The sequence below is a fragment of the Zonotrichia leucophrys genome, chromosome 12 (assembly GCF_028769735.1).
Source record: "Zonotrichia leucophrys gambelii isolate GWCS_2022_RI chromosome 12, RI_Zleu_2.0, whole genome shotgun sequence".
NCBI lineage: Eukaryota > Metazoa > Chordata > Aves > Passeriformes > Passerellidae > Zonotrichia > Zonotrichia leucophrys.
Window position 1 is genome coordinate 15,369,447 of NC_088182.1, and position 27,094 is coordinate 15,396,540.

Here is a 27,094-nt window from a genome sequence, read left to right on the forward strand (position 1 = left end):
TGAGCGACAGTTGCTGTGGGAACCATCTCTTTTAGTGCATCCTGACTGTGCATCCGAAAGTGCCGAGAAACACTGACCGCATCTTTGGTCGCGTTCAGTGACTGCATTAAGTGAGAGCAGCCTTCCGGTAGCCAAGCGCCTGAAGGATCACTGCCCGCTATCTCATCTCCCTGTAACAGCCCGTTTAACACAGGGTTCGGAGCGAGCGTGGCGATTCTCCCTTCCCCGAGGAGCCTTCGGGGGAAGGGCCGGCGGTGCCACCGCGCGGGCGCGCTGCGGTACCAGCCCGGAGCCGCCGCCGCTGCAGCCTCATTTCCCCCCTCTAGCAGGGCCGTTTACCCCAATAAATTAATATCGTGCCTTAAATCGCCGCCCTAGATCACCTTAAAACCACCGCGGGGGTTGTTCCCCACCAGGGTTGTCCAGGGGAGCCCGAGCAGTGGAAGCTGAACACGAGGCAGCTCCCGCTCCCGTCTCGGGCCCGGCCCAGTCCGGGCCGCTTGTCGGGGCTCGGGCCGGTCCCGCCGCCGGCAGCCCGGCGCGGCTCGGGGCGGGAAGGCGGCGCGCACCTGCCCGGGGCGGCGGGGCGGACCCAGGCAGAGCCCGCCTTCCCCGAGCCGCTCCGGGAAGCCTCGGCTGGGGCCGCGCCGCCACAGGCAGGTAATGGAGCTCCGGCGTGGAGCTGCCCCCGCCCGGCTCCCGCCGCCGCCGCCCCCCCGCTCTCCCGGCTTCGCCTCAGGGCTTTCCCGCCCTCCGCCGCCGCCTCAGCGCGGGGGCCTGAGCGAGCGGCCCCTCCACTCCTGGTAACGGCGCTGCTGGCACCGGCACCCGGCCCGGGGATCCCCCTCAGGTCCCCAGCGGGACCCTCCCGGCTTTGGGAGCCACGCCATGGCATCTCCACGGACTGCAGTTTCTGGGAGGTTTGGAGGTCCCTGCCCCTAGCATGGGGACCCGGGCAATTAAAGCACAGTCCCAGGGTTCGGTGCCTCCTCAGGCAGTGCCGCTCTGGGGTTCAGTCCAGGTATTCGTGGTTCTCTTGCGCAATTTGGGAGTGTCGGGATGAGGCAGGGGACCCTTGTGAGGATTTCTATATGAAACGTTGATGCAACAAGTGGTTGATGAGGGTTGTTGAGCTCGAAGCCTTGTTCTCTTGTACAGACCTTAGCTGTGGTGTTAGTCCAAGACCCAGCAGTTACTCAGTAACTTTTTGTTGCAGTAGAAACGTGATTTATTCCTGCAGCCTGTGAGCTGTGTGTACTGAACTGGGGTGACAGGTCTGTAAGGCTCAAGTGTGCTTTCCTGAGGTGACCCTTCACTTGTGTTCTCTCTGGCACCTGGTCATCTTGTTAAGAGAAAAGCGGTCAGGTGGGACAACAGTTAGTTGATATCAATTACTAACATGTGTTTACATTTTTACTCAGGACTAAATGGCGAGCAAATGGACTGCCTGAAGCACTGGGTTTGATTGCTTTAGAGAACGGGCTCTGCTGAAGGTACCCGACAGATTCCTGTGGGGTATCTCTGTCCTCCCAGACTCTTCCCTGATATGGAACAAAGTGAAGGTGAACAGGAATCCCAGGCAGAGAGTCTCGTGGAGAGCAAGAGCAGTGTGGAGAGCAAGAGCAGCGTGAAATCCTTGCCTGGGGGAACAGCCCATGTCAAACTAGAGATAAAAAAACATGCAGTTACAGACGACTACAAACTCTCCAAACGTGTGCTAGGGTTAGGAATCAATGGCAAGGTACTGGAGTGTTTCAACAAGCAGACAGGCCAGAAATGTGCTTTGAAGGTATGTGTGTTTTGTCTTTTTTTCCTTATTTATGGTTTGGAGGCCAAAGTTCATTCCCTGTAAAAACTACTTGTTCTGTGCTTACCTTTCCCAAAGAGTGATGCGTGAAGAATCTGAATATGTGGAAACATTTGCTATCACAACACTGGAGTCCCAGCTTGAGTCTTTTCCAGAATATTCTGTGTAGTTTCCAGAATAATATTATCAGCTGTGAAATTCTCATGTTCATATTTAAAAGACAAGAAAGTAGGGGAGAGAACCGTGTCTTGGTGTGTTCTGGGAGAAAACTTGTTAGATTTTGAATGAACATATTATGCAATACTCACAAAGGAAACTATTTTGGATCTTGTGCAGTGAATAGGCCTAAGCTGTGAAATACTTAAATGTTCATTGATCTTCAGTCTTTCCTCTGTATGAAGATTTTTCTTAAGGAGCATTTCTAGTTGTTAATTTATATTCCTCCTTTATTTTTGTGATCAATTTACCAAAGGCTATTTCCTGGGAAAGCACTGATTACACCAGTATGGCAAGTGAGTTTAGTAGATATTTATGGTGGTAAGTACCACTTAAATAAATGGAGCAATAACCATTCATTAGAGAGCATAAAGCTTACTTGCCTTTTGTTCTGCAGCTTTTAAACTTGAAAATTTCCTTGGTGCTCTTAAACCACATTATTGGGAAAAAAGCAGCCTGGATGAGAACCAGGATGGTTCAGTACCAGAAGACTAAAAGCAGCTGAAGCATAATTGTCATGAGAATTACTTATGGGTGTTACAGATTCCTTGCTGGTGTTAATCTGGTGGGTCCAGGAGGCTCTCAGGTATCCTTCCTGTCCCTATTCATACTCCATGTGTGCTGGGAGCAGAGTGGATCTGCCAGGGCTCAGCTGGAGGCTCTGCCAAGGCCTCAGGATGGTCTCTGGCAAACAGAACTTTGCATTGTGGTAGAGAAGCCTGGAAATACCTGGCAGCTTTGGGTACTGGAAAAAATTTAATAGAGGAACTAGAAAAGCTTATGATACAATAATTTGCTGATTAATTCACGTGTTTCCAACACTCTGATGTAGTTTATCACACTCTTTTGTATTAGCTTCAGATAGCTGACTGACAGAAGTTTATCATAGGGAAACTGGAGGTTTTGACAACAGACTGCAGGTGCTGGGGTTTGCACCTGCCATGGGGAGTGTCACATCTTTGCAGCTCTGAGATGAGCCATTATTCAGGTCCTTCTGCAGTGCTAGCAACATTAATTTCTAAAGTTAGCATACTGTGATGAAGGATCATAGTTAATGCTGAAGCTGATCTGCTGTTTCTGAAGAGTTCAGTGGCTTTGTTGCTGGTTAGAGATCATTCACACTTCAAAGGGTTTGCAGTCATAAGGGCTGGAAGCATTTTAAAACAGAAGTTGCCTTTCCAGAAGGCAATCCAGTAGCAACAATTATGTTCCAGAGCAAATTTTGTACCTCTGGAATGAAGTAGAAAACATATTCCAATGTATATTAGCATCTGGAAACTATTTTTTTATTTTAGCCCTCAGAGTTGGGGAGGGGGAGAAGAGAATGGAAATTGCTGTGCCCTGATAGAATGTCTTCTGCTTGATGGGTTGGAGGAACCTATTGGTGGAGTCTCTAATACCTGTTTGTGTTTAGCACTGATTGAGTGGGCTGATTTTTCAGAACTTTTAATATACATTAAGGAGCAAAGTTCCACTTCTCCAGTCATTTCAGGTCAGCAATAGCTGATGGATCACTGACCTTACCCTGTAAATGTGTTTGTCATCGTGTTTCCCATCCAGCTGTGCAATGTGTGCACTTTTCTTCTGAACAGGACAGAAGCATGGCAGCAATATTAAGATGTTTATAAGTTCTCTATGGAGTTTGAATGGCAGATAATAGTTTGCTGCTTGCATGTGTGCATTTCTCATCATTATGGGTTTAAGTGCTGAATAAAAAGTTAAACATGCAATTAAGTAAAACTGCCAGCAGCCCAGAGAGAATCCTCTGCTCTCTGCAAAGATGGTCTAGTGAGGAGATTATCCAGCAAGGAGGGATAAAAACTCTGCTTGGTTAATTTGCAAGAATAGAAACATCTTTTCCCAGCCCTGAAGATATTTGCAAGGATGAAAATATTCATAGGAAGTTTTTCCTTTGTTTCTTGTGAAACCTGAACTGGGCCACACAAGTCCCAAACCTGCTCCAGATGACAGTTCAGAGCAAATCATCCAGTCAAAGCAGTTATGTAAAAGGGACAAGAAGCTTAGGAAAAAAATATTCAGAAACAGCTTCACAGCAGAATTCTCTGTGTAGGGACAACAGGGCCTTGCCACTGCTCGTTCTTCTCAGGTGTGATGGCAGGGTTATCATTCACTTACAGGAATAGAAAGTGAGACTGATGAAGCTGTTACAGAGCAAACCCAACTGGTATGACAGGTAAGGAGAAATGGAGAGACTGAGCTGCAAGTTGAACATGAAAAAAAGGGATGCTGGATGGATTTTTTTCTGGAGGTTGCTTGCACATACCCATTGAGATTTATGTATATTTGTGGACAAATACTTCAGGCATGATAGTGCTTGCTGTAACCTGCTCCTGGGAAAGGAAGAACATCACTCCTGCTGCTGAAGATAAAGTGTAATAGGCTGTTCCCCTTCTCATCAAACTTGCCCATTAAAGCAGCTCCTGACTGGGCAGATCACACTGCTTTCTGCCTGCAGGTTTTCTTTTAAATGGGAACAGAGCCAGCACAGCCAGGGTCTGGATAGAAATTACTCAATGGAAGGAATTTTAGCAGGGGTACTCAAGAGGAAAGGGCTTGAACAGGCAAAAATATTCATTCCCAGAGCCATACATCAGTCAAGCACTCCATGCTGTAATTGGGAGGTCCCTGTTGTTGTTGTTAGTCCATATCTATAATTGGAACAGGTTAGAATTTCATTAATCATTTTGGAGTGGGAGAACACAAGACATCCTTTTGGAGATACTGCAGGGTTTTGGTTATTTTCCTAAAATACTGTGTGGCTTAGTTTACTCTGCTTGGCATTGTGATTTGCTGCCCAGTTTACAATGTGCTGTCAGCTTTGTTTCTGTTAAATTGAAATGCCACAGGCATTGCTGTCCTGCTCCAGAAAATCTCATCTGGTTTCTCACTTAGACACATAATGACATTTTGGCTGAGGAGCACTGTTTCCAAATAGTGAGAACACGAGGATTTAGAAAAGCAGAAGCATAAACAAAACTGCTGTGCAGGACTGTGGCCTTCTAGAAGGCAGCTATGCTTTGGTCTCTGCCTCCCTTACAAATAGAAAAGCTTCTCAGATCTCTTTCCATAGTTGATCCAGAAATAGCTGTCAAGTGAAGTCTAGTCACTCTTCTATTTTTATCTCCTCTCTGCCAGCCTGCCCCCTTCTGTTCACTTTACCTTTTGGGGCTTTAGGGCAAGTTTAACCTCCACTCCTTTAACACTGACATCTGCCCCAGTGTTCTCTGCTGGTGTTTGCACTCCTCACTGTTTTTAGGCAGAGGAGGAAACCAAAATAGCTGCTTACCTGTGAGGATAAATGTGAACGCCTGGGACTTGCCTTCCATGAAAAAAAACCCCAACCTAAAGCTCCTTGTTCTTTCTTTCCTTTTCCCTCATTTCTTTTTTGGCACAAATTCCTGCTAAGTGGTGTCAAAATAATACTTCCATGTATTTGATGATCTTCTTTATTTTTGTGGAAGATGGTAGGAAGGGCTCAGAGCTGGAATTAAGAAATAATAAGAATAGAGAGAACAGAGAGGTAGAGAGCCTCCTGCAGGGTATTGGGGCTTCTCTGCATCTGCAGCTTCAGGATTTTGGTGGATGTTTCAGGATATAAAAACAGTGTTAGACATCATTGCCATACTATTTATCTTCAGTAAAGAGGTGGTGCTTCTCTCCTGAAGAAATGGAAAGAAAATTCAGGCATAGCCACAAAACAAAGACCCTTGGAACTTCAGAAAAGCTGAGTACCTTGGTTATGGGTGCATTGACACTTTGGGGATGGGTAACTCCTGAGCAGCAGTGGTAAAATGCTTCCCCCCAAGCACTGGGCACTTGCCCTGTGTGCTGCAGATCCTCCAGCCACCCAGCACTTCCAGGCTCAGGTGGAGGGTGTATCAATGGACCTGCTACTTCATGGAATTGCTTAGGTTGGGAAAAAGCCTTAAAGATCAAGTGCAACCATTAACCCAGCACTTCCAAGCCCACCACTGAACCATGTCCCCAGGTACCACATCTACACACAGACCTCATCCTCTGGAATACATAGGGAGTTGAGCCATCCCCTGCCTCATGGAAAATGTCTTGTGCTGCTCTGTGCCAGCAGAAAAGTGACTGTAACTTGCTGATTTGAAGACAAATAGGCATAGCCCAAATGTTAAATAAAGCAAAAAGCAAACACAAAATTGAACACCCTCCTTGCCTTTTAGGTTTGAAGAATATTTAGTGAACGATAGAAATAATTGTAGAGTAGGAGTCTCTGCTGCTATGCATAAGAGTGTTAGCACAACTTTCTTCTCAGAAGAAAATAAAACAGGTAATGGAGGTAAAAATTTTGCAAAATAAGTCCTTCCCAAAATTATTTTTGGGACCTGCACATAGGACTATCTAGAGAATGTTGTTCTGCTTTCCATAGGTGAGTTGCTGTGGACAGAGACAGGCATTCTGCCTCAGTTTCATTTAGTCTTGAGCTATGTTTCTGTCTCCCACTCAGTTTTAATGTTTCTGATTACATTAAATAGTTCTGCAAAAGCTATTATTGGGATAGTCTGTTTCCAGTTAGTTTACCCTGGAGCTAGGTCATGATTGCTCACAAACAAGAGCCTGTACAGTCCAAAGTATTTGTTTTGCAAATTATCTAAATAGCTGGTGCTTGTAAAATACCCTGCTTGCTGCCCGAAGTAAGATAATGACCAAGGAAAATAATGCAGCAGTGGAGAAAGCACTGCACACAGTGAAAGTGAAGGTTATTTTAGGCTGATGATTGCTTGTAGAATAGGAAATGTTACCAATCTTCTGAGATGCTGCAGATTGCATTTTTAGAAGAGAATTATGCCAGATTAGGAATGAAACATTTCAACATTTTTGGCATAAGGAAGAATAATGGTGTGCTAAGCTTAGAACTGTGATGCCAGTTTGGGGAAGCAAGTGTAACAGGCTTTATCCAGGGTGAAGCAGCTCTTCTGGAATGATTGTGTGTTTCTGGAGGCAATCAGCACTTCCTAGTGAAGTGTTCTGTAGTTCTCTCTTACCTACCGTGTTCCCTGCAGAGGGTTTATGCTGCTTTAGCTCATGCTACAGTGAATTCAGTGTCAGTAGCACAGCTTGGTCCGAGTAACAAAGTCTGGGGGCTGTGCTGTAGATCAAAGCTGGATACAGCACAGAATGAACAGGAGTTCAGAAGAGTTCCAGTGAAATGGCAGCCCTGTCTACACAGAGTGCCTAAAATATGGATAGCATCAGACTGGTCCTTGAATTTTATCCTTCAGTGCCAATCTTGGTGACTATTATGTAAATATGCATAAAATACCTAAAATAACTTCCAGTCGATTAAAAAGTGGGTCGTTTCTACTGCTACAAGAATTGTTTTTAAACCAGTGAGTCATTCAAGACCAGAGTCTTTGAGCACTTTGTACTTATTGGGGCCAGACTGGCACCTTTCAAAGTGTCAGTTGGACTAGTTAATTTTTAAAAAACGAGGACTTATCCATTTACTTTGAAGATTTGACATTCTTGACTGGTCTGCTCTTTATTTGAAATATAGCAAATAATAAAAAAAAATAAAAATATGGGCTCAGTCTGAAATAATGGAACCATATGTAATAAATTTATTTTATTAAATGGCAATTAATTAAGCCTAAGAAGCAGAAACAGAAAGCCAAATGCTATAAACCATTAAGTCAGCTTGAAAAAGCAGAACTATGTTGATGCTACTTTGCACCTCTCTGTTCTCCCCGGTCTCTCAGCAAGCCGGCACACGTTCCAGCCTGACTTGCACGGCAACAAAGCTGGGGAAGATCAAGGCGTGTTCCCGCCTTGCCAGGTTCAAAGCCCCGATAAAGCTCCCGATAAGTGCGTGACTCAGCTGCGGGCAGGGTGCTGAGAGCAGAGCACGCGTGTGCCTCGGTCAGACACCGCTGATCGCCACTCCCTCCTCGGACTACAGAGCTCCTCTCCATCTCCCCCTCCTCGCTTTACAGTACAAATCCTCTGTGCCATTTAAGCAATGGAAACCTCGCTGATTTGTGCTAGTGGGAATCTCGTTGCAGGTAACTGGATTTTGCAAATCAGCTTAAGTGTAAAGGAGCAAGATGCAAGAATTTTAAACTTAATTTACAACACAAGTGTATTTCAGGTGTATTTACTTGTGTTCATATCATGTAGAGAGATTCCCAGATTGGAAAAACCTGATAACATTTGGGAAGAATCAGCTCCACACCTGGATGTCAAGGCTCACACACATCCCGTTTTCCTTAGTGTATTTTCCTCTGTGGTAGCACCCTGTGTTAAGAGTGGCCTGGCCTGAGAATGAATGGCTTCCTGTTGTCTTTTGTGCCAGTTCAGTTTCAGCAGAAAGCAGAGATTCTGTTCCTGCTGTGATAAATTCATGGGAAGCACAGAGAAAGAAGGTGTCACTGTTATTGGGGGCAAGAGGCAATGCAAATTTGAGGAAGTGAGTGGATTAATATCTTGTCTATGAAGTGTTCTGTTTTAATGCCTTCCCTGTATACAGTGATTTATTTTTTCTTTTAAAAAATGATACAGTCTTCGATTTATTTACACCATCATGCAGCATTTTGCATCCCTAAATATTTTTGCAGTTGATCTTTGCTTAACCCTGAAGAATTTCCCATTTCTCATATGACCTGAATCTGTTCCCCTGTTTTGGTTTTCCATGATAGATGTGTCTTTAGAACAGCAGACTTTAGGATGGTGTGTAATATTCTATTACCAACAGTACAGTTGTCTGCAGAGCTTTGTGTTTTATGTCTTTTGGCCCTGCAGAGTTGTGTGGCTCTTGCACTCTCTGAAGACACAGCGACACCGATGGGAAGGGAAGGGAAGGGGCAGGGATGTGGCCAGTGCTGGAGCTGGGCAGGAGCTGCCCTGCTTAACTAATGGGAACCGTGAGAACTCCTTTCCATCAGCAGCAGTGAAAGCTGGTGGTGTGGTCTGTGTGGATTAGGGTGTATGAACTGCAGGGATTGTGGTATTTTACACAGACTTCCTAAGCACTTAAGATGATTCAAAGCTCCGTAAATGAGATTAAGCTGTAACGCTGCAGCATTTTAATACCTCGGCAGTGAACGGGAGAGGATTCTTGCTCAGCATGTAAATCATGAGTGGCCTCCCAGTTCCTGAATCTTTGTGATACCTGGCACTTTGCACTGGAGTTTCCATGGCCTGTATTAAGAAAAACCCCAAATATTAGATTTGTATAAAAGTTAACTTTTCTTCCAGAGAAGTTTGCCTGCTGAATTTGTTTTAAAAACCCCCCAAACCCAAACAAATCACTCTGAGTGTGCCATCTTTATGCGTAATTTCAGATGATCTGGATAAGGAGCCAGTCTTATTAAAGTTGCACTGTGCACAGATCTTAAGTCTTGCCAGTTCAAACTCTGGCTCTTGTCCATGGGCTTTTTCCCAGGATTTTTTTTTCTTGAATACTCTCTTAAGGATGCTGGCATTCCAAGTGACAGGCCCTAAAGCAGCTCCTGGGATCTGAGTCAACAAAGGCTGAGGACAGATTTATTGAGACTGTTGTAAGGAGAGAAATCAGAAAAAAATTGGATTGTTTATGGGATTTTTGGATGGCATTTCTGAGATATATAAATGGTTTGGGAATGGCAGGGCGTGGAGCACTCGTGATCTCTGGCCAGGCCTGGCTTGTGCTGAGGTTTTGGCTGGGTGTTTTGCCCAGGTGTGAGTCAGCCTGGGCCTTGTGAAAGCCCTCAGTGCTGCTTTGTGCCAGCCTTGCCTTCTGTTGTACTGCGGGGTGGGGCTGGGTGGAGTTTTGTTTTCAAAGGAGAGCAGTTTCAAACTGGACAGGGAGCAGCTGCCTCACACACCTGTGTTCTGTGTTGGACTCCTGTGTACTCCTTAGCCCTGAATCTAACATATATTCAGGGATGAAATGTCCTTAAAATCCCTTTCCAGTGCCACAAGGCCTGACATTTGCCAGTGTCATCCTTGCCTGTTGTTCTGACTCTGAGAAATACTCCCCTTTACTTGCTTAATTCTTAACCAAAATTGTATTTATTTTTCGTGTAAAGGATTAATTTCTCTCAGGGCCTTATTGCATTTTCCCACATGTTGCTTTGAGTCAATGTGGCTTTGTCAGAGGCAGTCTGGTTTCCACAGCAACGAGTTGTTAGCACCAAAGATGTCAGAGATCCGAGGTAGGGAGGGGAGGGCGCTGCATTTTCTGGCTCAGCTGCTGTGCCACCGTACCGGCCTTGCTGCAGCCACGCTACAGCACAACGTCCCCATTGTCTTGGTGAAGAGTAAAAGCCTTTCATTTTGTTCTACTCTTCCCTTTCCAATCAATTTACAGTCAAAATTTGACATTTGGGAGGTAGATGGGGCTTGGTGGTTCCTTGATGCTTTGAAGCTTCCTGTTCTTTCAAGCCTCTGTTGTAAGGGCGCTGCTGTGTCCTCTGCTTTTTAAGGAGTTTTTCTGTGAACAAATAGGGCTTTTGCATACATCCAAACCCTGCAGCAGTAAGTTTGTGATAAAGGGGAGCAAAGCACTATTCTTTCTGACCCATGTTCAATGTCTGTGTGTGAATGATAACATGAAAAATTGTCAATCCTTTCACCTTGCCCAGTAATGTGAAACCTGCTCCAATTAAACCTGCTTGGTTGGGTTTTCCAAGGCACCCATTTCCTTAGGGTGGGAACTGAGCCTTGCTGCTATTGACCTGGGAATATTGCATTATTTAAAAGGAATTTCTAAAACACAGTTAACCTGTGAAATTCATTGCCCCAGGAGCTGAGAGGTTGTGATGCTGTGGAGATCTTGAAAGAAAACAGAGCTTCTCTGAGCATTTCAAATGTGAAGAAACCCCCTGTAGTTTTAATAGACTGTACAAATTTAGCTGTGATCTTCCAGATCCTGTTGTTGCAACAGATAAACACAAAACTGTCAGGATAAATAATGAAACTTTGAGCTTCAGAAGGCATATTATTGTTTCTCTTGTGTTGAATGTGCTGCTGCTTCAGGGGTACAATATCCTCCTGTCTAAGGAGAGGGAAATGGAGCTGTGGCCTCAGCTCTGCTGGTGCCTGTGCCTCTGGGTATTGTCCATCCCTTGCACAATAATTTCATGTTAATGGTGTGTCTTCCTGGGCAACTTGTACTTGTCCAAACTTGGGTGTAAACATAAAGTGAAATAGGTTTTTTGCAACAGCTATTCATATTTAGATCCTTTTTTCCCCCCTTCTTCTGAAGGGCAGGAAGGAAGGGGCTTTATGAGACTTGGCCTGTGGAAATAAAAAGTGTGATGTTATTGAAAGTTCCTTTCAGGCACATTCTGCTTCTTATTTGCACATTTAATATGAATTAGGGTAAAACCTAACTGCTAAAGACAGTTCAAACCAGAAGCTGAAACTTCAGACATGGGTAGTTAATACTTTAAACTGGCTTAAATATATGATGAAATGATGCACCCCAATGCAGGTTTTAATTCAATTTTTGCATGTCTGCTATTGACTTTTAAAGGCTAAACTTTGTATCTGGAACTTGGAATAGAATTGCAAACTACTTTGGGAGCTGGTTGTATTCTTACTCTTTATTTCAGTTTCTTAGCAAGTATCTGGCTTTGCATCAGAGTTCATGGGTGTAAGTCATGCTTACAAAGGGCAAAATGTCTGCACAGCTGTCTTGTGTACTGGAATTAGGTGGTTTTCCAGGTTTATCATGTTTAGTTGGAAGGGTTTAAAGTTGATTTTTTTTTTTTATGTTTGAAAACCTACAAAGTAGCATCTCCAAAGAGTGCAGGGAAGCAGATTGCCAAGGTGGGAGTGGCACGTGGGCAAAGGTCAATTAATTTGGAAGTAGTTCCAGTTCTGGTGGGTTGGTATCAAGCAGAATTTCTCTCCAGTCTCTTAGGCCTGTAGTAACTTTTTGCTGGTGCTGAGATGCTGTTGTTAAAGACCTTGTGAAGGTGAAGGGAGTGTGAGGGTGACTTTCCTTTCCAGCTGGATTTCAGAATCCCTGCTTGCCAGGGTGTCTCTGCTGTGACAGCTGTGACTGCCTGGCTTGGGCAGGCAAGTGTCTAACTCTGTGTCTGTTACTGTTGAGAAACGGGACAAGACACTCAAGATCTGCCAAACTGACCTCTTGCTGCACTCAGAGGAGCAGAAAACAGCAGTATACATTATTGATAAAACACTTCATACAAGAGCAATTAGTTCTGAGTCTTTCCCACCTCTCTGCTGTCTGAATCACTCGTGGAGGTGTGAGGGAGGGTGAATGCTGTGCTGTGTGCACAAAAGCCAAGTTTCCCAGGGAAAATAAGGAAAAAGTTCTCACACGTGTTGGTTCAATGAAACATCCAACACAGCAGTAGTAATTTGTTGTTAAATGCTTCTTGCTGTTTGTGGCAGTCTTGGCAATGTGAGGTAAATACTGGGTAGGACTGCTTGGGTCTAAAACCAAACCAGGATTGTTCCTCTGTCCTGCCAGAAGGGAGCAGCTTTGACAGGAGGGCAGCTCTGGAAGAAGAGAATGGCCCAAGCTGGAGCCTGGGCAGTCAGTGTGAGACAGAAATCTCTGAGGGGAGTGTGGGAAAGCATCCATGATCCTGCTCAGTGTGGGGCATCTCCCATGTCCTCTGTGCCATCTATCCCAAGCATCAAAGCTCATGAGGAGATTGGTGTTCTGGTTTTGGTTATGTAAACCCTAAACTCAACCACCTGAGGCCACTCAGGGTGCTGTGACTGTATTGAGTGCTCAACAACTGCTTTCTAACTCAGTCATGCAAGTTCCAGATATTTATTTCTGCTTCTTGAGGATGCTGTGACTGGGCAGACCAAAAAGGAAATTTCTGTCTTTTAAACTTGATCTTCCATCTGCATTTGGGCAAGTTAAAATAGGAATGGCTTGGTAGGGGGAGGTGTTGTTATTGTCACCGCTGGACACCACCTTCCCGTGTGCACAACACAGCACCTTCATCACCAAGGAGCATTGCTCTGTTTTACATTAAAAATTAATAACATGAATGTGTCCCATCATCCCTTGGTTTCCTGCTGTGCAGGGGATTACCAGGAGACTGCTGCTTGTCATTCCCCCTTCATGTGCACAAGAGCATTAAATGCTCTTTGCCTGAGATTAACACTGTTAATATATTATTAGTATAAATGTTCTGGGTTGTGTTGCTTCTTATTACCAAGGGCTCCTCTCCTTCTCTGAAGACCAGGATCCTTTAAAGCTCCCAAGTCTACCAGGTTTGAGTGTTTTTGCAAAAGAGCTCACCAGGATAGAACTCCCTCCGTTTCACCTTTTTAACTTGAAACCATTCATAGGAGGAACTTTTCTAATGCAGTGACCCTACTGAGAAATTAGGCTGCATTAAGGTGTCTGTTCAAGGCTTCAAATGATACTTAAACTTTAATTAAAAAATAAATTAACTGTAATAAGATAATTTACACTTTCATACCACGTTTAAATCTGCAAGTTACCCATTGGAATACCTTCTACCTGTGGACTGTAGCAATCTTTAGATTCCTGTGCATGATAACACAGAATCCTTGACTGGTGCTTTGTATCTGCACAGAGCAGTTGTGTCCCTGCTTCAAAACTTATGGGGGTCTTCTAATTTTCTGTTTGCTTTTAGAAAATGGGTTCATTAGATTTATGAAGCACCTCCCTCACCACACAAATGGATCCCTGTCAGGGTGTGTTGGTCACTGAGACACCAGGAGCAGTGATCTCTCCCACCTTGGTGGGACTGCTGGCCAGTAATGGTCGGGAGCTGACTGCCTGTTTGCCAGGGAGCCCAAAATCAGAATTCCTGGCAACTCTGACATCCCCCCCTTGTTTGGGAGAGCTTCATCTGCAAATACTCCTGGGTTTGTGCTTTCATTCAGTTTATTCCATGCTTTTTAACTTTTTCTTCTGTGTAATCAGAGCAGAAGTTGATTCCCTTCTCTTCCACCCCCACCTTTTTCTGCTATTCATTCTCTGGAAGGATTACAGTTTAACTACTAAATGTCAGTAAATGTCAACTTTGCTTCCACCCCAAAACTTCAGAATTTTTATTAAAAATTATATGAGGGGAAAGTAATCTGTGAGACATCACTCTATACATTTTTCCCTTTTTCCAGAGTTCATTTAGCAGTCAATAAATAGAAATTGTAGTTTTCAAATATAATTATATTTGCTGTTGATTTTTTTTCCAAGCTACTAAATTTGGTGTTTTCAATACATAACTTTTTTAAATAATGCACCAAAAAAGAGAAAAAGTAAAATTGCTTTAAAAATAAAACCAGAATTTGCACTTGAACTTTTTCTGAGGCAAGATAGAACTGTATTATCTCTACCTTTTCTTTGCAGTTGATATGTTCCCCATTCAGTGAGGCTTTTCTCTCTAATTTTATTTTATTTTTACTGGTTATATAGAAACATAAGCTCTGGTATATTATTTGCATGTTTCTTATTTTCTGAAATCATGGACCTTGTTAGCTCAAAATAAAATACAGTGGTTTGCCCTTTTTTCCTTGTTGTATATATCTTTGTGTAAGAACATGAGAGCCAAAATTTGTATTATTTAGAGAAAATGGAACAAATAATCACTAATTACTGGGAACTCTAGCCCACTGGAGGCTTGTTAGTAACTGCAAATATACAACAAACCCTAACTTGTAGGATGAGTAACTAAACCAGAAATGTTATGTTGAAGTGAGGGAGCGACCACCTTTGTTGATTTTTCGCATCTGACTCCGATTTATTAAACAACTAGGCACTTTTTATAACAGTGTTAATTCACTTCATGCATATTGCAAAATCTGAGCTCCTGATAGGCTGTAGAGAAAACTTCAGCTCCTCCTTTTGTTTACAATACCTGAAGTTAGTTTACTGAAACCAAGATCAGTGTTCCCACCATGATATGAAAGGTTCTCAAAATCTTCATATGTATTCCCAGAGTGGCCGTCTGTTCCCAGTAGCAGCCAAGGACAGAAAGGTCTGAGAATCTTGTTGTTTATATAAAAGGTGGCTGAGAACCTAATTATTTACAGGATCAAGCCTGGGAAAGGCTGCTTTTACAGCAGGCTTCTATATTTCCCTCAGCTGAATACCTTCATGGCCTCTTTCTTTAAGCCATGCTTAAACCAGGCTCTCCACAATGTTAGATGCCTTTCTGCCTTTTTCCTGAAAAGCCTATTGGAGTTTGCCTTGGATTGGGAGTTCAGTTTTGAGGCTCTCTTTGTTTGCTCACTGCCTGTGAAAGTGGAAGTCAGGAAGCATTTTGGGGAATACTCAGGCTCCTGTACATTGTGTAAATCAAGGCTGTAGGAGAGGGGAGTCCCAGAGCAGATGTTGCTGCTGCCATTCCCTGGAACTCTGCTGTCTTTGTGCCTCTGACCCTCCAAGGTTCTTCCATTGAACTCTGTCCCCATGAGATCTCTGTTCCAACCTCAACATTTACATCTTCCTGTCTTTCCACACAGGATTCTATTTTTACATCTCGGAATTCGCCAGAAATGAGGTTAGAAAAATTTGGATACATGAGGCTCTTATTCAGCAGAATATGCCAAAGTTTACCTGGTTATTTTGTTCAAGTGCTCCCATGGAAGACTTGCAGGAGCTATGAGGCATGTTTAATATTTCTGCTGGTTGGCCAGAGGACATTTTCCATGCAGTTGTTGCTTTTTTTTTTCCCTGGGCTGTTTCCCTCCAGGCTGGGCTGTGGGTTGTGCTGCTCTGCACAGTGGCTGCAGAATTGGTCAAACTGTCTGACTTCTTTAGTTTGATTGCATTTTTGTAAAATTCTCTTCTTAAAATATAATGTGTTATTCATTGCCCCACAAGTCAGGAAATATGAAATAAGTATCTTCTAATTTCACCTGTTTTAATGATAGCTTGAAATGGGAGAAAAAGAGGCAGCAAATTATTTACCCATAGACTTTGTAAGATAAAAAGAGTAAGGTACAGAAAGGATCTGGTATAGCCCAGTAGAATTGAGGAAAATAAAACCAACTAATAAGTATAGTGGGGTTGAAAGACATGAGATAATAACCCTTACTGAGAGAAACGAACAATCAGATAAATGAGTTTAAGAATTATTGATTTTATTATTTCAGTTAAAACAAAATCAGAGTGGTAGAAAATTACCTATTTTTAAAGGCAGTGTAGTGGCACAATTTTGTGTAATATAATGCTGAAATGAAGATAATTCCTAGTTTTGATTATTGGATCAATCAGGCTTTAATAAAGGTATCAAGTCTTTTATACAAGTCTTTGATTCTTTACTATACCAGAAAAATTAGGCTGTATTTGAGCAAAGCAAATGAAGAAGTTGCAGTAAAAGATGCTGAGAGTTGTGTTAAGCAATTGATTCCTCTGCTTTTGTAAATGATTTTCAAGCAGAAGTATGAGGTACAGATTAATAACAATAAAGTCATCAATACAATGTTACAAAATCAAAACAAAGTGGAAGACATGTTCTTCTCCAGAAGATGTGAGAAATAGGCAGAAGTAAAATATTAAGCCTAATGCATGCAGATACTTGAGTTTATCCCTTCTGGGGATTAATTAATCACAGCACAGCAGCATTAAAGAAGTTAAAGAACTTTCTATGGCGACCCTAGGTTATATTTGGTGCATCAGGGTTGATCTGATTCCCTATAATAGTGCTGGAACCACTTAATGTGTGGATGGAGCTGCCTTTGCAGCCAAATCTCTGCATCAAGTGACAGATACTGCCTGTCAAGGAAACATCAACCATCTGAATTGTTCCAAAGCAGATCCTTGTGGATAAGGGCTGTTTGAAGGGAGAGCAGTGATGAAAGCTGAATAGATGTGGTTTGAAGACAGCATCAGGAAAAGGCATCTCAAAATGCTGATTACTTTCCTGATGTAATTAGCCTCTAGGGCAGTATCAGAGTTCATTGTGGAAAGAAACAAAAATAACCACCAAAGTCATTGTCCTTGCTCAGGCAAAATATCTGTAACTTGAGAGAGTGGTTTATCTTGGTGAAGACATCAGATCTGTGACTAATGTGAAAAATCTCGTGTAAAAAGAAAAGAAAAAAGAGATGTCAGGGAAAATGATGCTGTGGTGAGGTCAGTGCTCTGAGTTCTCCTTGCAGGGAACTCCACTGTGCCTCTGCACAGAGGCTGAATTGGGCTGGAGCAAGAACTTGGTGGGATTGCCTTGCTCTGCGTGGCCTCACACACCTTGGAGTTGTTTGGGGCAGAATTTTTTCAACCTTTTCCAGTAATAAGACTAGAGGAAAAAGTTGTTTTGACTACATAAAATACAAATTTAGTGTTAGTAATTTGCCAGTTACTTGGATTTGAGGTTTATTGAGGGGTGAATTTTGTTCTGGGCGTGTCTTGCCCTGTCACCCTTAAAATCATCCCAAGTTCAGCCAAGTTCCAAATCTGTAATGATCAGTCTGCTCTCACATACACAAAGCTCCCTCATAAATAGCATTTTTGTGTTGGTAAATGGAGCATTCAGATGTAGGAGATGTCAGGATCTATGCTGTGTTTGTACTTCTGACTATCCTGCACTCTGTATTTTCTATCCCACTTAAGGGTTTTTCAGTGCACAGACAAAAATATTGGAGTGGTAAATGATTGATTTCAATAGCTGGTTTCATTGTCCTTGTTCAGTGTATGGATTTCTCCATTTCAGGTTAGCTGAGGCCTGCTCTGAAAACAGGGTTTGGGTTTTTGTTCACTTCCTCCTGGTTGTGCTTTGAGTTGTTTTCACTCTAATGCCTATTCACTCTAATGGATCCCTGTTATTTTCACAATGTGGCTTTAAGATGAGTTTGCATTGTCTCTACTTTGTGTGTGTGGAGCAGGTGAAAAGGTTAAACTTGTCAAATTCCCCCAAGTTTTGTGAGCTGCCTATGAAATATCTCAGATGAGGGTGGCTTGGTTTGGGTTCCCCCACAGCTACAGATTGCTCTTGGACTCAGTGGAGCTTTTCAGACCCAAGCTGTGCCCAGGCCCTGGGAAATGAGGAGCAGGCAATTACAGAGTACCTGTGGGGCTCAGCTGACTTCCTGAGCATTGCAGGAGACTTCAGCAAGAGGAGAATCCTCAGAGTAGCATTCAGCTGTGGTTAAACCACAAGATTTCTTTCTTATGCTGCACTTTGCAGTGTCTGTGTGGAATGCAGAGGAGATGGGAGGGGCATCCTGTCCCTGCATCCCTGCCTGCATCCAGCCTGGCTTCAGGCTGTGCTCTGGTGTAAGGATGAAGTTAAAGGGGGGGAATAGTGTGTAATAATATTGTGTTTAACACATACAAAAGCAGCAATGTTCAGGTTACTCACCTGAATTAAGTACCTTAAGATTAAGCACCTTAATAATAAAGTTCACTGATGTTATAAAGGCCATTTTAATCATATTATAAAATATGTATTTTGCTTTTGGTAATTATCACAAAGACCTGTTCTTAGCAAGCAGAAGATAGACAAATGGTTCTTTTTTCTTTCTGCAACATTTTATTTATTATGTATTTATTGAAAGGGTATTAAATGGTTCAGAGAAAACAATTTAGAGAAACAGCAGAACTGATGGAATTGCTCAGTTCTGCTGTGTGCACAGAATTTATATTATTAGGATTTATTACAGTTTCTGTCATCTCTGTTGAAGATTGCCAAATAATTTATGCCAAAGCACCCCACTGCAGTAAAACGTGAGAAAGTGACATCCAAAGACAGGTTTTGTCCCAAAAGAAGTCTGTGACCCAGAAAAGGATCTGAGATTCCTGGCTCCAGTCTCTTCATGGCAAGAGCTTGGGCTCTTGACCAAGCCAGAGCAGTCCATGGGTTGCCTGTATGTAAATCCATTATAGAAAATCCCTGGTGAAATCTTCCAGGCAGTTCCAGGCCATGAGCTGCAGGACCCTTGGGGTCAGTGGCACATGGAGAGAGGATCACACCACAGCTTCAAGGAATACTGCTCAGGAGGCCAGTGGTGCTCAGGTTATTGCTGATGCTGCCATCAGTCCCTTCCAGTAAAGCCTCCCTGCTCTTCCTGTGTTCCTCTGAAGCCTTTCCAGTGAAAGCTGCACCCTGGGCCTCATCTGCTTTACTGCTAATTATTTATTTTTTAGTCAGGAACATGCAGAGATGATGACTCGGTTTTTACTTCTTCATTTCTCTTTACAAAAGTTACCTCATTTGCCTAAACTGGATCAGAACTTCAGGGTTTTGAGTTGCCAAAGCTGCTTTTACAGGTGCCTCTGTGTGTGCAGTGGTCACAGGACACACTGCAAATGGCTCTGGTGGGAAAGCACACTGGGTTTTCCTTTCCAGTTTTTATAGGCCTGCCATTAACAGCTCAGCTGTGTAAAAGAATATCAATGGATCTGAAAAGTTTAAATATTTCTCGAATTTTGGAACTGGCAGCCCTGTGTGCCCTGAGCAATGCAAAGGATCCTTTTTGGGGTATTGCAGGAGAGAGGGAAGAACAGAAGGAGGGAAGATGTGGATTGGGGGTGTGATGCCTGCTCTCTTCCATGTCTTGAAGTGAATTCTGTTCACTGTGAATTCTACACTAACTTTACCCAAATAATAAGACTGGGAAACAAGATGTCTGAGCTAAAGGCACAATAAATAATAAATCCCCGCTGAACACAAGAGATTATTGATAATAAGAAAATCTATGGTGACAGCATTAACAGGAGATGGGAAAGATAAGGTGAGGAATGTGACTATTGACTGTGTGCCCTGGATTTTAGGACAGGCAAGAACAAATGTGTTTTGGAAGGTTTGCATAGTCAAAGGAGATAATGTTATCATATGTGGCCTCGATGAAATCTGCACTGAGAAATATTGCAAGAATGTGCAACACTATAGACTATTTATAAATCTGTAATATTTACATTTGATGGTATCTCTGCAGAATGCAACCTTTAAATTTCACCTTTCAAGTGCCTGAGAGCACTGGGATTTAAATATATTTCTGGCTTTTTCTTCTGCCAGATATCTGTTTGGCTTTGTACCTCTTGCAAGGTATGTAAGACAACTGTATGGTTGTATCCAGGAGAGCAAAGTTATTGCACACATTGCAAAACAGCCAGGAACTCAAGGCCAAGGCCTGCAGAGTTGAACAGAGCTCAAAGGTGGGGAGAATTTATTTACAAGCTTCCAAAGATATGGGCACAGTGCAGCTTTAAAAGTTACAGCCAGACTTCTTTTGGGCAGAGCAAGAGGTGGGGTTGTGGTAAATCTAAAATTTCAAGTTTCTAGACATGTCTAAAGGAGCATGGCAGGCTCTGTGGCTCACTTCACTTGATTCACATTCTAGGATTGGTTTCTGTTCCATTTTTAGTTCCTCTAAATAATTGCTTAATTAGAATATGAAACTTTGTTTTTTTATAACATTATTTTTTGGTTTCTGGGTTTGGTGCTATTCTGGGGTAGCCAGAATTTGGGTTGTGAAAAAGAAGCACTTAGTCATTTGAGTTAAGCATCCAGACTTCAGTCCTGCTCCTGCAGCCAAACCTTATTCCATCTTTCTCAACAGGCAAGATAATTTTTCTTTCTGATTCAGAGGCTGAATCACCCTTTATTAGAAATTGCCTGGGTAAGCATGTTACAGAGTTATGAAGAGGCTTCACTTTCACATTCCAAATCCCAAGTTCTTGTGGTCTTTTCACAGAAGGTTCCCTGGGATATGTGAGTGAAGCAGATATTTCTGTAAGAGTCCTTTGGGAAATAGCAGCAGTGTTTTCCCAGCACTTCTTGCTGTGGCAGTGTGTAATCTAGAAAATAACTGCAGCTCTGGCCTGGCATCCCCTGAGAGCCCTGGCTGCAGCTCTGTGCTGCTGCCACTCTGGTGAAACTTGCCTTGGGGGTGTCTTCCTTCTGAATCCCCCTCCCCTGTAATGAATCCATGTATCCCTGAGGAGGTTTTCTTGTTTTCTTGCTAAGCTCACCTTTTCTTTTGTTCTGTGACAATTGCTTTTGGTAACACCTCCCTTCAAACTGAGCAGAAAATGGTACTGTGATTGCATGAAAACTTGATCAAATACAACAATTTGTATCCTCTGCACTAAGAAACACACAGGAACTTGTAAAACTCCTCACAAGAAGTGAGAATAGCCTTAGCCTTCCCAAAACAGGCATTGGGTCCCCCTCAGCTGGGCTCTGAGGAATTCAGGGCTATGTCCCTTTTTTGCCAGCTTGTGTTTCAGGTGTGGGGACTGGGAGGCACTGCACACTGTGGGCATGCAAAGAGTTCTCTGGAAGAGATGGAAGGACTCAGGTACTGAAGTGGAACACCCTCATCTAATTCAGGCAGAGCAAGGGTATGGAAGGAGATTTCTGCAGCCAGACTTTATAGGAATTTGTGCATTATCTGATCTGGAAATCCAGGGTCTCTTGGTGGTTTTCCATGGTGGTTCTGTTCAGGACCTATGAATGCTTTTCTACCAATCTGCTGAATATTTTCATGTAGAAACTTCTAGTTTTGACTAAAATAGTTCTAATCTTGCAGTTAGAAATACAGATAGTGGTAATTATGAATTCTGGCAGAGTACCCCCCCATGTTCAAAATATCACAGCCTCAGTTTGGAATAGTCATTTCTAAGAAGAAACTGAGACTTCAGAACTTGAGTTTTAATGCAGTAAGGTTTGAAAAATGTCTGCAGCTCCTGCAATAGTTGATATCATCATTTAGTATTAAGAAGTGTTTGAAAGGGATCGGGTTTGGTGACCTGGCTGGGCTCGCCCTGCAGAGCTGTGTGATGAGAACAATGTATCACTGTCCTCAGGTTCTCTCCCCAGACCTTCAGGGGTTCTCCCTCAGCCAGAGCAGAGCACTGAGGTGGAGGAGCCTGTGGGGGCAGGGACACTGGGATGCTCTTTGGGGGTGGCCTCCTGCTGGTTGTGAGCAGCCCTTGTCACTGCCATTGGAGACCAATGGGGGCAGGAGGGTCAAACATGTGTCAGAATTTACAAACAAATGACCCTTCCTTGGTTATGAAATTATGAAGATGGATCAAGAGATGGTTTCTAAAGGTTTTCAAAGTAGCCCCTTCTTGGGAAAGTGTTATATGGCCATAAATAAATAAGCAAAAAGCATTTTAGGTGACAGGAGAAGGATTAGCCCATGGAAGTTGAAATTACCACCACCTGACAGGTCTTGGACAAAATCCTGCATATTAAGCAGGTGTCATCCAGATCTTCTGGGGTGTGGCATGATGTTCAAAATCTGCAAATTCCCCTTACCCCTGCAGTCTCCACCTGGGGATCTGTCTTCCCAACAGAGGGAAGAGCATCATGGCTGAGTGCCTCCTCCCCTTGCCACTGCCTGCTGTGCAGGGTTGGAGCAGCTCAGAGGAGGGAGCAGCAGCTGCATGCTTGGACAGTCTGTTCCCTGTTAGCATGGCTTCAGTGCAGGGATGTTTTCCTGTTCCCCTGGTGGGTCACATCCAGGAGAATGAGGCTGGATGAACACACATTGCCTCTGTGAAAGCATCACCTCAGGGGTCAGGAACACTTCCATGGGGCAGCTGTTCCCAGGGCATTGATGTTAGCTGGGAGCAGGCAGGTGGCTCCTGAGTCCCTTTTCTGTTGCCCCAGCTCTGTCACTCCCTCCTCCCCCTGCCTCCACCAGAGTCTCTCAGACATGCTGACTTGTGGAAGTGAGCCAACATTGCAGTGTACCACAGGCAGCTCCTGCTGCAGGGAGAGGAGGGGAAGGACAGTGCCTTAAGAAAGGGAGATGGATATGCTTCAGCCTGGAAGGATGAAAAGGATCTAATTCCTAGAATGATTCTTGTTTTTCATCAGTGCTTTTGCTACATCTCATTTTTCTGACCCCTGTGCATTCCTCTCAGCATGGTGCTGCTTTAGACAAGACATCAAAACATCAGACTTCCAAATATTCCTGAGATCCTCCTCCTCTTCCTTTTTCATGTACAGTCATGAGGCAGGCAACACAAGGCAGGAGGAGAGAGGAAATTATTCAGGAATGGGAAGGAAATGCTCTTGATTTTGGCAAAATAACACCCTTCCATTTAAGCTGCTCCTGCTCTTCTCTACCTTTGTGGTGTCTGACTCCTTCCTGTCAGCTGGCTGCAGGGAACATGGAGCATTCCTCCCTAACCTCTGTCAAAGAAATGGAACATGGATGTTGGGGAAGGAGCCCTCTGCTCACACCTCTCACTCCACAGCATATCCTGGTACAGGGAAAATCTTTAGAGTAGACAAGGTGGCTAAAAACTGAAATAAAGTGGGCAGCGAAATGGAAATCCCCTTCCCTTGGGATGACTGGGAAAGCAAAGTCTGCTTGCCTGGAGTAGCTGGAGCTGTGGCTCACCAGGATCAGGAGTTCTCAGCCATTGCAGGAGAGTCTGCAGGGCTTGGGTTCTCAGCCAGGCAGGGTGGGAGCCTGGCTGGGCTGGGCAGGTGCCAGGATTGGATGGAGAAGGGAGCTGTGGATTAGGAGGATGGGGCATTTACCTGGTGAGGGATCTTAATTAACGGAGGCTGGCAGGGTGTTTAAGGTTTCTGAAGGGAAGTGTGAGGGAGTGTAGGGCTTTGTATGAGCTGGCAGATCCCAGCTGCGTTCCAAGTGTTTTCCAGCGCTGTGGATATTAAAGAGTGCTTCATCAAGTAATGAGTTCTGTAAGGCATTAGCTGCACCAGGAGTGTGCTGTGGGGCTTGAAAGGAAAGTCATGCTGGGCTCTGCTGCCATTGTGACAAAGCAGAGCTGTAACCAGGGGTGGCTGAGACTGTGCACCCAGAAAAAGCCATCAATGAGAATTGTAACATAAATTACAGTTCTACTGCAGTGTCACTTGCCTGTGTTGATTCCATCTGTTGAATTCCCCCTCCCCCTGGAGTATTTTTCTTTCCTTGCCTTTCCTGTGTACTGGTTTACTTAGCTTTAGAACATATATTCAGACAAAATAAGGAGAAGAACTCTTGGGAGAACAATCTACTTTTTCTCTTAATGGCTTCCTTTGCATTTCTAGCTCTGCTGAGTGCCGCAGAGTTTTGTTTCTGTTCACAGGCACACTATTCTCTGTCATGTTGTGGCTGTACACAATCAGAGTTCCAGGGATCTTTTTGCCTGGAGGACCATTAAGCTTCCATCCACAGAGCTATGGACTGAGTTGTGCCTTAGAAACAGGTTCACATCTTTGCTTGAAAATGCCAACAGCAGAGCTTGCACAGACACGAGTGTGAAAACATACAGCAGTGATTTGAAGCAACAAAGAAATCTTACAGATGTCCTTGCTGAAGGCTTTAGGGCTTTGTTTTATTTTTGCAGAGGAGTTAAGTTGCCACAGGTGACAGCTTTTAAGATGGAGTGTTTGATGTTGTGCTGGCCAGAGTCACTCCAGTGAGATTCCCATAACTGGGTCAAATCTCAGTGTCTGCTGTGAGAGACGTGGAGCTGCTGTCAGTGCCACTGATGTCAGGGACTTAGCAAGTCTTCCCTTAAACAAAGTAGATGAGCCCCATGGAATGGGAGGAGGAAGATTTGAGAGTTTTTTGTTTATTTCTGGGTCCTTTGCATGATTTAGGAGTACTGGAGACAGACGATGCAGCAGGAGAGAGACACTGCTTGGCCATGCGACAGAATGCACAAATGTGGGTGTGTAGAGGAGGATGATGTCGAGGAGGAACAGCTCTGTCTGAGAAAGAGCTGGCCTGGGGTGGCACATTGCCAAGCTTTGCATGCATGGATGGCAGCCTGAAATTCATGTGGAAGGGGATGGGAAGTCAGCTAAAAGGGAGTTTAGGTGTGTGGGCAGGGGTATGACAGGACTATCTTTGTTCTGAGTTTCTCTGCCAAATGATGGGGCCATGGAGGAGAGCAGGGCTGCAGGCGTGGGGGGAAGCTCATTAAGGTGTCAGCTGTCCCAAAATGGGGCTGGTGTTCAGAGAAGGATGGAAAGACAGACACATGGCAAATGGCCACAGCAGGAATCCAGCAGGCAACCCAAAGAGCCTCTGTCAAGGCCTTCCTGGGAGTTCCTGAGTGATTTATCTTCATGACTGCAGTCACACATGCAAAAAAATACAGAGAAAGGTTGGGGGACAGCTCACGTTTCTCTCAGAGCTACTGTTATCTGTGCTTAATGAGATTAAACATGTTCCTCATTTCTGCCTTGTTAGTGTTATCTTTTACCTTGCTTAGTATTATCACATCTCTGTTAATTTTCATACTGCTGATTAGAGCAAAGGCTAGGAAAGAGAACATCAGACTTAGATGTTCTCAGTGCCTTCTGCCACATCCTGCTCCAGCAAAGCTGTGTCGTGGCTTACTGATGCTGGTATCATGGCCCTGCTGTCCCACACAGGCAGTACAGGTGATTTTCATGGCAGTTAGAACTGAAATTAGAGCACTTAGAATAATATCTATATTTGCTCTTTCCCCTTCTTTCTGTGGAAAACGTGTGCAGAATGTCACTACTATCAGGTATGCTGTAAAGGAGTTTTGGTTTTATTAAAGAATAACAGAGGTTTAAGACAAAAATATAGCAAAATATAACAGAAATGGCATGGGATAACATATTATTGTGAGGAGGGTTGATTAGGGATGGTTTAAATGGAGCTTAGGAGCTGTGACTGTCAGTACAGCATAGACAAGCTTGTGAGAGAGAGGGTCAGGCACATTCCAGCCCATTTCATGGCCACAAAAAGTGCTGGTGTATTCTGGAGGTGTTGCTGCATCAGTCATTGCACAGAAGAACATCAAAGGTAAGGAAATACAACTGGCACTTCAGAAAACAGAGGTTTTTTTGATGGCCATAGTTCTTGTGGAAATCTGTGTCTCAGACTGGCCCCAAGACCACTGTGAGTCCTGGCCAGGCAGGATGTGTCCTCACTGTGGGAGATTTCACTATGGCAGGTGTCAAAAGTGTTTGCTATAGGGTACATCTCAAAGTTTTAAGTGATCCTTTATTTGCTTTGATTCAAGACATAAAGCTCTTAGACATCTGGAAGATCAAAACTGTAGTCTTGAATTTACTTTAGTGTTCTATGAATAGCTGAAGTCACAGCAGAGGGAAAGTTTGATTGGCTGAAGATGTGAGGAAGTGCCACAGTGTTTTGTACTGCTGCAGTTTTCTTACACAGCAAAGTTTCACAAGCAAGGTTCATTCATTTTGCTCAGCCAAGGATTGAGTTGTATAAATTACTGAAGCCAAGTCAGCTGACTCCTTGTTATCAGAATTTATGAACTCGTGGCTGGCAGGAGTGAAGTTTGTGTTGAGGGGTGGGTTTGGTTTTTTCTTCTTTTCCTCTTTTTTCCTTTCCCTTTTCAAAGACAAGCCTCATATCAGACACTTGAGTAAAATTACAAGGTAAGAAAGGTCATAATTTTCAGCTGGGATTTTAGATTTCCTTTTCCTCAATTTGGAAATTTAGGAAGAGTGAAAATAGTGGCAGAGCTAGAGATTATTTTATTTTAATCACAGATTAGCATGCCTGGGTTTTGGAAAGGGCTTTGCAGCAGGTCTCCCCAGCTGCTGGATATTGACTGCAGGTGTTGAATGCAGTTGTCAGTGCTGGCTAAACAGCATTTTGTGGTAGAAATTGCCATCAGGAGAAGGTAGAGAGAGGAGCTGATTTTTAGGCATTCTTGTATAAACAAGTGTTGTAGGATGTTCCTGTCTGGTAGCAGCATGTTAGTAGCTGTTGGTAATTTATTTTTCTTCTAAAGTCCATTTGCAGTGTTTTGAATACAACAGAAGCCACATGCAGCTGGTTTGTAGCCTGTCACAACTGAGAATAGCTGGAGTCTTACAGTGCCAGTAGGAATATTTTTCCATCCACACAGAACAACCACAGCATTAAAATACAAAGTAATATTATGGTTCTAGCAAAATACACAGCATGCTTTTTATTTCAATCTCTATATACCCCACGGTATTGAGTGTACAGTTGCACGTGTTTGGCACTGCAGTTCAAATACGTTCATGTAAGATTATCAGTGTATCAGCAAAGTCACTTTTCTTTGTGGGCATTTTGGCTCATTTTTGTGCTTCCTTTTATGTCAACCTCACATGTGCAAGGGGACACCTTTGAAATGTATCCTGGCCCCCAGCCTTGCCATTTCAGCTTCATTCCCTGCATCTCCACTAA

General features: G+C 43.6%; 1 protein-coding gene across 2 annotated transcripts in view; it reads left to right on the forward strand.

Moving 5' to 3' along the window:
• The first annotated feature begins 526 nt into the window (after positions 1-526).
• The window catches only part of MAPKAPK3 (MAPK activated protein kinase 3), a 46,919-nt gene continuing 20,351 nt past the window's right edge, over positions 527-27,094 (forward strand). The window contains exons 1-2 of one of the 2 annotated variants that reach the window (XM_064724080.1): positions 527-660; positions 1,422-1,789. In XM_064724080.1, the coding sequence (XP_064580150.1) occupies positions 1,547-1,789 (243 nt within the window). In that variant the 5' untranslated portion in view covers positions 527-660; positions 1,422-1,546. Of the gene's footprint in view, positions 661-802; positions 1,022-1,421; positions 1,790-27,094 lie in introns of those variants that run through there. The other variant, XM_064724081.1, reaches the window with a different exon arrangement.